We start from the raw sequence: 13,138 nt of genomic DNA, 5'->3' as shown, positions 1-13,138 counted from the left end.
TCCTTCAAGTGTCAAATCATTTTGCAATCTAAACTGTTAAGGTTGGTTTGGTATTGCTGTGCTTTGAAAAAAAGTTGTTTCTGCTGTGTTGTGAGAATAAGCAGCTGTTAAATAAAGCAGCAGAGTGTTTGGTAAACATTTTTGTAAAAGTGCTTTTGAAAAAAAAAACAGTATTATAGTGTTTGGTAAACTTTTATATAAAATAGATGTGAAAAAAAGCCGGTTTTTCAAAGCTGGGTTTTGCAACTTCTTGTTTTTGGCTTTTTTTTTCACCCAAAACTGTGAAAAAAAGTTGAAGCTGAATGTTTACCAAACACAAAATAACTTCTAACTTTTTTTTATACCAGGTTTTTTTCAGAATCACTATATTATCAGACGTTAGGCTGATCCGGCACGAGCTTCTAAAATATGAGTCTAGCGCGCCGCAGACGATCTTGGCCATTTCCCCGCTTCCGCTTGCAGGAGACTCTTCTTCTTTTTCTTCTGGAATTCAAAACTCGACTCTGCAATCTTCGCCTCCCTCCCTCTCTCTCTCCCCCAAAATTTCAGTGCAGTGAATAAATCTTAATTGATCCTCTATGGAAATGGAAATAGACCCCGATGACCTTTTCAGAGACGACGACGACGACGCAGACAATGAACTCTTCCAGGTTCTTTCTCTCTCTTTTTCCCCACTGTTTTTGGTGTGTTTCCGGTTGATATCTCTGTTTTCTTTCATATTTTTTTAAAATAATGTAATTTAATTTTGGTAATTCAGGGAAGGGAGTCGACGAAGGAGCTTGTGGTGTACTTGGTTGATGCTTCCCCCAAAATGTTTAGCACTACTTGCCCATCCGTGAGCTTCTTCTTGTTTTTCTTCTCTATTTGTTTTTTTCTTTTTTTTTCAAGAAATCTACTTAATTGTTTGCTTAATAAATAGTTATTCATCCATAATTCTTTTTTTTTTCAATTTTGCGTCTATAATTTCTTATATTCCTGTTAAATTTGCATAATGGGTACCATATTAACTTTGGTGGAGCTTAATTTTTCGAAGTACTACACTCATGATGCGACACTGTCGAAGAAATTATGCATGGCTTTGCATTCCATTGTGATGGACGCAAAATGTGCTTCAAGCTTCAACAGTACTGATTTCGCTGATTTGATGGAGGATTCTTTGTTTTGCATGTTGACAGGGGGACGATAAGGACGAAACTCATTTTCATGTTGCTGTGAGTTGTATCGCACAGTCTCTGAAGACACAAATCATTAATAATGCATATGATGAAGTTGCCGTATGCTTCTTTAACACTGTAAGATGGAGGCTGGATTAAGCTAAAGGATGTTACATTTGTTTCAAATATTTCTTGTTATTACTTGATGCTTACATTTTTTTTGTTCGGTTTCTTTCTAGTATTTTTGTTTTGTACATGCGTGTGCGTATATATTATATTTGTTTTCATCCAAGAATATCTTGATGTTGCATGTGTTGCTGTTTAACGATAATGTATACCAGCATAAAGAATAATTTGCCTTTAACTTGGGATTTTATTTGTTTTATTGATTTATTTTGTTTTGCATCAAGAAACTGTTATATTTTAGAAGAAAGAAAGAGACGAAAAGGAGAGAGAATGTAAGAGAAGGGGGATCTTAAAGAAGAGAATAATTTGTGATGTGGTACTTTCCGAGGATATGGAAGGAAAATGTAATGGAAACTAAGATGGGAAAAACATCAGGCACAAAGGAGTGTGCAGTTTTGTGTAGTATATGGGGCTGCTTTTTATTTATTTATTTAAAATGTAGAGATCTAGACCCTTTTTATGCTCACTGTACCCCCTTACACCAGCTCATTATTTCTTGAAATTTATCTTTTGTTCAACATTATCGACCTTAGTACCAAAATGCCTTTGTTCCACCTGAAACACAACTTTTACTTTTTGTACTCATATTGTAGTTCTCTGTGGATAATGAGACGTTCCTGCATACTTTGAGTGATCCTATCTTTATGATAACAATATGAGTTATGAAAAGAAAAAAGATATAGTTCCTATTTCTATAAGGGAACATCTAATGATGTTTTTTATTGGATTGTTTTCCGAAAGGACTTCCTGGAGGCTGAACAATATGTATTCTGCTGGATTTGAAATTGTCTTATTTTCTAGAAAGACTTTTATTCTTAGTCATAGTATGAGTCATTCTCATGTTAAGCTTATGTGTACATGTGCAGAGGGAAAAATGGAACTTGCAAGATTTAAATGGTGTTTATGTGTTTAACGTTGCTGAACAAGAGTATCTAGACAGGCCAACAGCAAGGCTAATTAAAGAAATTGATAGCGTAGAAGGTATTCCTTAGTGAAACGATATTGTTTAGTTAGAATCAATTCCAAATGTTATAATTTAACAAACAGTGTCCACTTTGAAATTTTACTCTTTTTTTTTTTTTTTCATTTTTATTTTAAAATCAAGATATTATAGCTTCACTGGCACTAACAAAAAATTTCAGGCAGAAGTTTAGTAGAAGTGTATAAAGTCAGGTAGCACTTTTTTGTGCCTTTTGTGTGTGTAACTGAAGAGGGGTGTTCTATGTGGGTGTGACTCTGACGCTGTATTTTATTTAAATCTACCCAAAAATATACTGAGGAAGTATTTATAGAAAATCATATTTTATTTTGTAAAGTTGTCACTTCATTTATATGCTTTGTGGAGCTCTCTGTATTTTGTATTGTAATTTAGTCTACTTATCTTTTCACTCTTCTTTTCCAAGACATAGCTTGTAACCTAATCATTTTAAAGGATGTTTAAAATGAAATCCTTTCCATTTTGTGTTAGCTATGCTTTATTTATGTTGAACCTCTTAGATTATGGTAATACCCTACAACAAAAGGGCCATGTTGATGTCTTAACTGGATTTAATATCTAACTCTCAGGTGATATAGCTCTGTTAGCTTTAAGCTCTTATGTTTGACATATATGTTTATATATGTTATGATCTGCAGAAATTGCTTGTCTTACCTATGAAATATATAACATTAAATAGCTTCCGGTTATGGATGTAAACTTAAGACAACACATGTTGCTTTTGTGTGTGAGCTGAATTCTTCCTTTTGATTAAACGCCTCTTTGGACTGTTGAAGTCAACTGTTTCCTCCTTTGTTTTTAATTGCAGAATCATTTATGAGCAAAATCGGGAGTCAGTATGGTATTGTCTCTGGATCCCGAGAAAATTCTCTTTACAATGCCCTCTGGGTGGCCCAAGCACTGTTGCGTAAAGGGTAAGTGTAAAGTGTTATCAAGTTTGGCATTCTCTAAAAAGGGGAAAAGTGTTACTGCATTTCTTTCTCCTTTAAATCATTTTCTGTCCTATTTTTATGTTGGTAGAATTAAACTGCCTCTGTGGACTCTTTACTAGCAAACTACTTTCTCAGATCTTTGAAGACAGCCGAAAAGCGTGTTCTTTTATTTACAAATGAAGACAATCCATTTGGCAACATTACGGGAGTGATAAAGACAGATATGATGAGGACCACATTGCAGCGGGCTAGAGTATTGATTTGCACTTCTTTGTAGTTCAATGGTATATTGAAAATTCACTGTAATAAGAAGTCTAACCTTTACCCATTTCTTCCAGGATGCACAAGATCTTGGCATCTCAATTGAACTTCTTCCATTGAGTCGACCTGACAGTGATTTCAATGTTTCTACTTTCTACTCTGTATGACAATACCCTTTATTCTCATTATTTTTATTTATTATATGCTTCTTGGATTGTTACATTCATCGCACTACTTGCTTCTCTACTTTTATGTGTTTCAGGATTTACTTGGACTCAAAAGTGATGATCTTGCTCAATTTATGCCCGCAGCAGGAGAAAAGTAACATTCTCTTTTCAGTATTAATTATTGGTTGCACAGTCATTGTTATTTTTAGTATGTTCAATTTGTGCAAACAATTGCTCCCTTTGTTCTTTCATATATTATTTCTTTTGTGCATTTGTAAGGAGGCATGTAACATTGGAATTGGGGCAACCAGTTGTTTCCTTACAGACTTGTCATAGCTAAAAATCTCAGCCTATTGATCTTCCACATCTTTAGAAGATTATTGCTTGTACAAGTGGAGTGAATATTGGAACATGATGATGTAAAAATAAGACCGTCCATGATATTAGGGAAACCATGCATTGAGTTAAATACATAAGCTTTAAATCAAGTATGTTCTTAAAAGACAAATATGAAATAATATACGAATAATGTACGATCTTACCTGTTGTTCAAGAATCTGGTAGCCCTCTGATTGGTATGTGAACGATAAGCATCCAACATGGGTGCAGCTGTTGTGGTTTTTCTTTCACATGTACGGGGTGCTTAATATGGTCTCAAAGATTGATATGTGCTCCAAGCTCTCCTCAATAGAGTAGTAGGTCCTTAATGCAGACTTGAGATTTTATGATTTGATTATCACAAAAAGTTAATGGAAATGTTTGGAAATCTAAGTAATTTTGAGATTGGGATTGGTGAAATACTTTTAGAGGAGGCTTAGAGTTAAAGGTGAGGTGGAATATGGCTTATCTTATTTCATATGGAGAGCATACCTAGACTTATATTTATTGAAAAGTATCCACCAATTATTACGTTACTGGACCACATCTGACTTCTTAAAAATATCCAGTATGATTTCGTCGGAGAAGTTGAAAAGGTTGTCCCACATATAACAATCTACCCAACTGCAACATGTGCGAGGAAAAGGGCGTGCCTAGACAAAGTTGCCGTTTGTTTTCCCCACAATTTTTATGTTACTAAAAGATATAATGACTTGGTACACTGTTCCAGAAAAAAAGAAATACAATTAGAAATACAGACGTGGTAAACTGGATTTTCTATTAGCTATCTACCACAGCTTTAATGTAACATAATATAAATCTTATGTTTACTAATTCATATGTTTTATAAATGTTCAAATAATCTTTCAGTGTAAATATATGAACTTTGATGCTTATGTGTGCTCTACTTATGTAGAGAATACTCTTGTTGTTGCATAGCGTTGCCATCCAAAATAGTGAGAGGGATACCCTTTCTCTACGTCATTCACTAATTTTGTCCCTTATAAGTTGTATATACCTGCTGAAGGTAATTATAGTGTTGATGCCTAAACTTTCTCCGGCATTAGCTAGCATCAGACCCTTGTTATCTTGAATTTAAATTCTATGGTTTATGTGGCATTTTTTTGTATTAAGAGGCAATGATTAAACTAGATGCAATTATCTATTAGGTTGTGTCCTATGGCAACAAATCTTAAATACTTACTCTGCTCTTAGTCTTTTAATGCACAATAATTAAATCTCGCTCTTTTCCTAGTTTACCTATTTTATTTTGTAACTATCCACTCTAAATTCAGATTGGAAGATATGAAGGATCAGCTTAGAAAGAAAATGTTCAAGAAGCGCCTAGTTAGAAAAATCACTTTCTCAATTGCCAATGGATTATCAATTCAACTGAATTCATATGCTTTAATTCGGCCCACTCTTCCAGGTATTTGTATAGCCATTTATCCAATTACTTGTGGTTTCACTACAAGTCATCTTCTGCCTATCAGTTTGGGCTGAGAATTTTGTTTCATTGCCTTTTGATAATAGGAGCGATAACCTGGCTTGATTCTGTGACTAATCGTCCTCTCAAGGTGATACTGCATTACTACTCTACATATCCCTGTCTAATTATTGTTTCCGATAAATTGGTTACTGAAGCCATTCAAATGAGATCTTGATCAGTTTCTATGTGTGTATTGTGCAGGCTGAAAGATCTTTCATCTGTGCTGATACTGGGGCATTGGTGCAAGAATCTGCTAAACGTTTTCAACCTTACAAGAGGTAAGCATGTTGTGGTGCTTTTTATGCCATAGTTGTTCCTAGCTTCTTTTTATTTTTTTCCTGCAATAGTTGGGATAGTTGTAGCCCAATCCAGCTTAACCTTAACCAAGTGAAGCAACATTGGGAAGTTTATTTTTATTTTGTAGACAGACTTTTTTCTTCTTGATCTCTCTCTCTCTCTCTCTCTCTCTCTCTCTCTCTCTCTCTCTCTCCCCCCCCAATTTTATTTATTTCGTTATTTATTTTTGTTTGCTTCTTCTTGTTTATTTAGTTACTTATATTACTTACACGAAGTTGACATCACCCTAATCATCATTCAAATTGGCAAGTAACTTTTTAAACTTTCATTTCTACTTCGTTATTCTTCTTGTACCATGGTTTTAGTCATACAAAGTTCCATGTTGCGTGGGACAAAGATGTGATTGTCATGAATGAGATACATAATTGGGCATGGGAACTAGCTCCAGATTCTTTTGGCAGCTGCCTCTATACTGGTTTCAGTAGTGTCATTATGACATGATCTTATCAGTCTTAAGGTTTCACTTCTATGTTTAGATAGTGTACTGTTAGTTGGCTTCTTGAGAATTTTGTCTGATTGTTTTATTTACTTTGTAGTGAAAATATAAAGTTTTCGGTGGAGGAGCTTTCGGAGATTAAAAGATTTTCAGCTGGACATCTTCGTCTTCTTGGTTTCAAGCCATTAAATTGCTTAAAAGAGTTTCACAACTTGAGGCCGTCAACATTTGTTTTTCCTACTGATGAGGTTGCTTCTTTAATCCTTCTGTAGAACTGAAAATCTTATTTCTCTGCAGCCATGTTTTTGTTATTTTTAAGCTTTAGCATAGACTATATTTTTCGTAGTTTTATCACACTAGTTATATTTTGAACATTTAGGCGATCACTGTTTCTTTCATTTTTAATCTGCTTTTGGGATTAATTTAACTGCTCTCTCTCTCTCTCTCTCTCTCTCTCTCTCTCTCTCTCTCGCTATGATAGCACTAAGTCTAAACGAAAGATCCTAGATCCGTTATTGTTAAGGCTTACATGAGATGAATTTGTATCAATTTTAATAACGAATGAATACTATTTATATATTGTTAAAATATTCTGTAAATGTGGACCCAGGATAGATCTCAACTGTTTAAATTCATCAGTGTATATCCTTCACTTGTTTATCTACAAATGATTCATCACTTCTAGGATTTTATTGATTGTGCGTATAACACAATTAGAGTTACAGATGAGTTATATATGCAGAATGAGGAGGGAATATAATGGGTTTAAGGTTCAACAATCAGGCCCTTTTTTCCCATTCTGTTTTTTAACTTTTAGTAGCATCTGTTTTGGGGCCTCGGGATTCTAGAACGTGTAGATTGTTCCTGTACGTTGTTGGTCACTCAGTGTTTCCATCTCCATTCCCCTACATTTTGGTCAGTACTTGAAAATGATATTTTTGCATAACTTCCAAATTCTGCTCAGAAATCATAGGTTGAAAGTTGTAATGTAATTTGAATCTTCATTGGATAACTACTTCGAATTAAGGATTCAGTAGAAACACTACTGTTGTAATGCTGCGCTAATGCAATAAATGAATGATGGTGTTTTTCCCTCTTTATCATTAAGTTGGCTTCATTTGTACAAACTTCTGTCCCCACTTCTGAAGTTACAGAAGTTGAAACAATATACCTGATGTTTTCTGGTTCTTCATTGCAGGAACTGATTGGTAGCACATCTATTTTCATTGCCCTTCATAGATCCATGCTAAGGCTAAACCGGTTAGTGCATATAGTATACAGTTTCCTTGTATTCTTACTTCGTGTTAATAATAAGAAAACAAATGATCTTTTATTAATGATGTTATCATGATTTTCTAATATAAACATTACACTTAATTGTAAGAACAAAAAAAATCAAGTTTGGATCGAAGAAAAAGAATAGGCCCTTCCCTAGGAATAGACCTATCCGGTTTGAGGGACGAGATGGTCCCTGTTTCAGGGAGGTGTCGAGCCTATGGCTTGTGCTACGTAAGATGGGTCCAAAAAAAAAAAAAAAAAATAACACTACTGACTTGATATTGGGGGAGGAATTTCACAATTAAGAATCAATTAGACATCACATCAAAGCTGGATAGATGAGGGGGTTTTTTTTTTTTTTTTTTTTTTTTTTTTTTTTTTCCTCTTCTCCCTTTCTCTCCCTTCAGTTGAGCTCTTGAGGTGTTTTTGTATAAAACTTATAGTTGTCGGGGGATTATTTTTTTATTCTATTTCTTATTTACTATTATTATTTTTCAGTTTCGCAGTTGCATTTTATGGGAGTTCATCTCGTCCTCAATTGGTTGCTCTTGTTGCCCAAGTAAGATTTTATAAACATTCACTAATAAGTTATGGTTTAATACATAAGAGTTTGTTACATCCACAAATATATGTGTATGTATATGTCTTATGTATATTCTTTTGGGTGTTTTTATACATGTGACTGAATGAAATGACAAGAAGGGTGTGATTTTGTTTGATTATCTACACTGAGTCACCATCTCAGAAATAGTTCTAGTGTTTACAAATGGTTTTTTAGTGGTTGTTTGTTGTTAAGCAAGGCAAGTGGCTGCTCTAATTTTTTTTCAATTTTATGCTTTGCACAAAGTCCCTTGTGGCATTTGGTGAAAAGAAAATATAAGTTGTATCATTGTCATTGGTTAACATTGTGGTCATGTGAGCTCTTCGTAAAAGAAATGCCATTTTCATTGTTGATATTGGATAACCAAGTTAATTATATACAAATTACAAAATACTAGTAAAGCAAGAATTTGAATTTTTTTACTAAGAACAGAAAATGTAGATAAACCAAAATTGAAAATCTAAAGGTCAATTTTTTTTATCCATTGTGGCCTCGTTTGGTACGTCAGACTCTATTGACTATTTGACTTAGACTAATCTGTGCATTGGATAAAAATGACTATATACAAAGTGTATTTTTAATGATGGGAAAGAAGGCTCTATGTCTCAGTTCTTAGAAAAGTGCTTTCTGAGAGTTCCACCATGATATGTATAGTTTATGACTTTGCCATAGGCAGAAAAGCGGGTTGAAGGAGATCATGTTACGTATTCGAATGTTGGGAGGGTCTGCTAGGGTCTTCATACCTACTATGAATAGAGAAAACTTTCCCCATTGCACTCACTAGCAGCCCAGGTCTTTCTATTCCTAATGTCCAGTGTTTGGTGTTGTACTGGACTAAAGACCGAGTACTTTATACTGCACGGACAAGAGGACTTTGGAACTACTTTTGCCATAAAGTCCCAAAAATTATATCTTGGATAATACAATTTTATTACCTTCTATAAATAACTTAATATTCTAAAAACCATAAATATACTTAAATAAATAAATTACATTAAAAAAGAAAATTTAGAAAACGAAGGGGGTCGATAGAAGGGAGAGAACAGGGAAGGGGGTGGGTAGATGGGAAAGGGGTTGGTGAGTCGGCGAATGGACGAGGAGGGGTGGGCTCGTCAGATCAGACCCTCTCAGCGACTATGGGACTGCTCTCGCTAGAGCTAGAGAGCTCGCCGGAGTTGTTGGGGATCAAATCGAACCTTGAAGCAGTGGCGAGGCTGCCTCTTTGATGAGTCTGAAGGGTGGAAACGGGAGAACTCAGATCGAGTCATCAAAACTTGGTCTGATATGGAATCACGGAATCGATCAGTGAGTGCAGACCTAGATGCTCTGATATGGGCTTCTCGGAATGGGTTCAAAGGATGATGATGGGGTTGGTGGCTGTGTAGAAGATGATGAACCAACTGGCAGCATGAAGAGGATGATGATGTGAGGCGTGGTTCTGGTGTTCTGTGTATTTTTGAGCCCGACTAAATTATACATGGCATTTCGAATGGATTATTAGAAGGTCGTGGAGCGTACCTGGACCTAACCGGATTCGTATAAAATGGTCCTCTCTGGTGTCCTATACGGCGTGACAAACAAGGCCTGTATGTTATAGATTTGTAAAAGAGAAATCTGCTTAATGGTGCTTGCTCATTTCAATGGCAAAATACCTATTCAAACTGCTAAATACGTGACTGAATTGAGCTGACATAGAAGTTTTAACAAAAGATGATTAGAGGTTTTCTGATTAGTGGTTTTCGTACATTGTCGTGAATTTACTGTGTTCAGTTTTTATGATATTAAGGATCACAAATATCCTTGCCGAAATTTGTCTTACACAAACTCACTTATCTCTTTTGACAAATCACAGGATGAAATAATTAGTGCTGGTGGTCAGGTTGAGCCACCGGGAATGCATATGATATATCTTCCGTACTCCGAGGACATTAGAAACACTGAAGAGGCGAGGGATATAATTGAATCTGTAACATAAAGTATTTCTTACCATAGTTATTTAACAAATGTTGTGCTTGTGACAATTTGCAGCTTCATACAGCTTCAAATGATGCACCACCTCGTGCAAATGATGATCAAATCAGAAAAGCTGCTGCTTTAATCAAACGTTTTGACTTGAAAGATTTCTCAGTATTCCAATTTGCCAACCCTGGTATGTCATGTTGAAAATCCTTCATTGAAAGTATATTGTCATTATTCGATTCATTTTTCTGCATTTTGTTTGTGCTGGTTGCTTATTGTATGCTTAGCCATTAGTCTATCCTTAAGTCAACTAGAGGTCAATGACTAGTATTAACATTGTAAAAGCAGTGTTCTCTGACTGGATTTTTAAACTGAATCCCTGTGCAAGTGGTGTTAGGAGAGACAGATGCTCTAGGAATTGAATCAGTACAAACATGAGTCAAATATCGTAATGAATCAGTTCCCAGAGGTCAACAACCAGTATTAATATTCTTGCTGAGTTGTCTTTTTTCGTTAATATCGTAAATGATTCGGTACAAATGTGACTCAAATTACTCACGTCTTGTTTTGGAAAATGGAATATGTCAGTACAACTTAAACTTTAAGAATTCTTGTTGAATGCCTCTTTGGATGCTTTGAGGAAAATACACCTCCAAATGCATCATATTAATGTCTATGTAAGTAAGAAGATACATGTACTAGTGTGTGGCGTTTGGACTTTCAGAAGTTGATATCTTGGTGAGCTCTTGCCCATCTTCTCAAATTGTGGCTGTTGACCGCACCAAAGGCACCAATCTTTTACTTATGCTGTCATGTGTATTAGTATGTAACAAAGATTCTTTTCAGCCTTGCAGAGACACTATGCAGTACTGCAGGCCCTAGCGCTGGAGGAAGATGAAATACCAGAAACCAAGGATGAAACAGTGCCTGATGAGGAAGGAATGTCTAGGTAAGGAAAAGTGTACACATGCATCTTTGTCTGCTCGTGTTTCTCTTGCTTTGCAAGAACTGAATAACATTTGCCTTTGCTTATTCCTCCTGCATGAACTTCCTAACTCGATATCTTTGCGCACGTGGCTTGCAGACCCACATTTGTTAGTGCATTAGAAGAATTTAAGCTGTCTGTCTATGGGGACAATTATGACGAGGAAAATGCAGTGGGAAATGGAAAAGAAAGTGAGACCTCCAAAAAACGAAAAGCTGTTGCTGAAAATGCAGTCAAAGAGTGTGCTAACTATGATTGGGGTGGCCTTGCAGACAACGGAAAGGTGAAACTGAAACTGCTTTGCTATTCTTGAACTCATGTGAGTTTTTTTTTTCCCAGTAAAAGCGGTAACCTTTTAATAAGCTTTAGGAGGTAAAGGGCTGATTGGATTGGCCTCAAAATCGTTCCCATAAAAGCAGAAAGGAAATTAATTGATTAGATCGTTCCCATAAAAGCAGAAGGGAAATTAATTGATTAGCAGAAAATTTTGGTTTGTTTAAGCAGACCAATTATTGTCAGGGAGAATTTGTTTGAGACCTAATTGGAGGAAAGGAATAATTCTGTTTTGAGGCTATCTATTTGACAGGTACTGAAGCATTCTTGCACGTGTTTTGTAAAAGGATTCTTCGTAAAGCTTGATTGTGTACGGATCCAGAAGGATTATGAACGATAAAATGATGAACCCGCTGTCTAGATTTGGTCAAGGGTTTATGTGAATACCGCCGCCTTCCCATTAGTGTAAACCTGAACAACCCAAATGCTTCTCTTCCCTCGAAGGGAAAAATATCAGAGAAAAAGTAGTGTGTAATTTTAAGAATCTTGGTCATGGTAGTTTTAATGTAGTGTTGGTTAATAATTTTGAGGATGCTAATCACTTGTACTGTGGTCCATGTTGTGCAGTTAAAGGATATGACAGTGACACAGTTGAAGTACTATCTGACCGCAAATAATCTTCCGCTTGCTGGGAAGAAGGAAGCTTTGATTAGTCGAATTTTGACACACTTGGGGAAATGACCAAGGCTAACTATATAACTTGTTTGCAAGATGGAATGCTGTGCGGCTGCCGTTGCGATGCATGGAATGTTTTGATGGGGTTTGTGTACTACCCACTAAGGACCCTAGATGCATCAAAATTACCTGGTGTTTTGCAAAAGCTCAAGGCTCAATTTTCTGGTGTAGAAGACAATCTACTCATTGTAGGATTACAATTGTATTTTATGATCAAATTTGTCAACTTTTCCTGCTTTTCGACTATTTTACTGGAGTGCTGGCAAAACGTGGTTAACTAATATTTAGGCGTCTTTTGGTATATGAGATGCGTTGCTCCAGAAGAAAACATATCCATTCTAATCCTCCCCATTTTTCGTCGGTTTAGTGATTAAAGAGTGCGGCGTCGAGATTTGTTATTAGGAATGTTGTGGGAACGCTCTCATTGCCGGAGCCAGAAACTTAGGAAGAGCTCTAGTATTCCTGAGGCAGGTTGCTTTGCGAGATGCTCTAAATTTGCTTTGCAGAAGGATTATAGAGAGATTTTGGTTAAACAATAAATTCAAGGAATATGAAACTAAGAGAATGTAATCTAAAGAAGTCAGGTTCACGAGACTTTTCTCTTTCATACACATATCCTAAACATTCCTGATTATAGGATTGTCAATTGGGCATTGACAATCCGGATACATCATCACATATTATGTCTTTTTCCATGGAGAGTGATCTCGAGTCATTGATGTGAATGACACAACACAAACAACTGCACACCGTGTAAGGCAATGATTAAAGGATATAACATAATTGAGTAAAGACAATTAAGTAGTTTAATTGTTTATGTCTAGGATGAATTAATGTGTTCGTTAATGAAACCAACGAGCCCGTTATAGATCTTGGGTTAGTTTTGAGCCTCATGGCCCAAAAGGTCATTCGATGGTCAAATCCATTAGCTTAAGCTGTATGACAACTTA

General features: G+C 35.8%; 1 protein-coding gene across 1 annotated transcript; it reads left to right on the top strand.

The window, feature by feature from the left end:
- The first annotated feature begins 382 nt into the window (after positions 1-382).
- On the top strand, positions 383-12,434 carry LOC137738320 (ATP-dependent DNA helicase 2 subunit KU70). Its single transcript, XM_068477958.1, has 19 exons — positions 383-650; positions 758-835; positions 1,176-1,292; positions 2,207-2,321; positions 3,146-3,251; positions 3,405-3,522; positions 3,608-3,691; positions 3,793-3,851; positions 5,371-5,504; positions 5,609-5,652; positions 5,766-5,842; positions 6,458-6,605; positions 7,556-7,617; positions 8,134-8,194; positions 10,089-10,181; positions 10,265-10,385; positions 11,042-11,144; positions 11,280-11,463; positions 12,081-12,434. Exons 1-19 carry the CDS (start codon positions 579-581, stop codon positions 12,192-12,194), a joined length of 1,890 nt encoding a protein of 629 aa, XP_068334059.1. The 5' UTR covers positions 383-578; the 3' UTR covers positions 12,195-12,434.
- The last annotated feature ends 704 nt before the right edge of the window (positions 12,435-13,138 follow it).

This window comes from Pyrus communis, chromosome 6, assembly GCF_963583255.1.
Source record: "Pyrus communis chromosome 6, drPyrComm1.1, whole genome shotgun sequence".
NCBI classification, from domain to species: Eukaryota; Viridiplantae; Streptophyta; class Magnoliopsida; order Rosales; family Rosaceae; genus Pyrus; species Pyrus communis.
Note: the sequence above shows the minus strand (reverse complement) of the source record. Positions and strands in the feature narration are given on the sequence as shown.

What these genes read in the sequence shown, in the direction of transcription:
- LOC137738320 (XM_068477958.1), top strand. Translation starts at nt 579, where the DNA reads ATGGAAATGGAAATAGACCCCGATGACCTTTTCAGAGACGACGACGAC. An exon ending in TTAGCACTACTTGCCCATCC is followed by an intron (nt 836 to 1,175) that starts GTGAGCTTCTTC and finishes GCATGTTGACAG; the next exon opens with GGGGACGATAAGGACGAAAC. An exon ending in ACATTAGAAACACTGAAGAG is followed by an intron (nt 10,182 to 10,264) that starts GCGAGGGATATA and finishes GACAATTTGCAG; the next exon opens with CTTCATACAGCTTCAAATGA.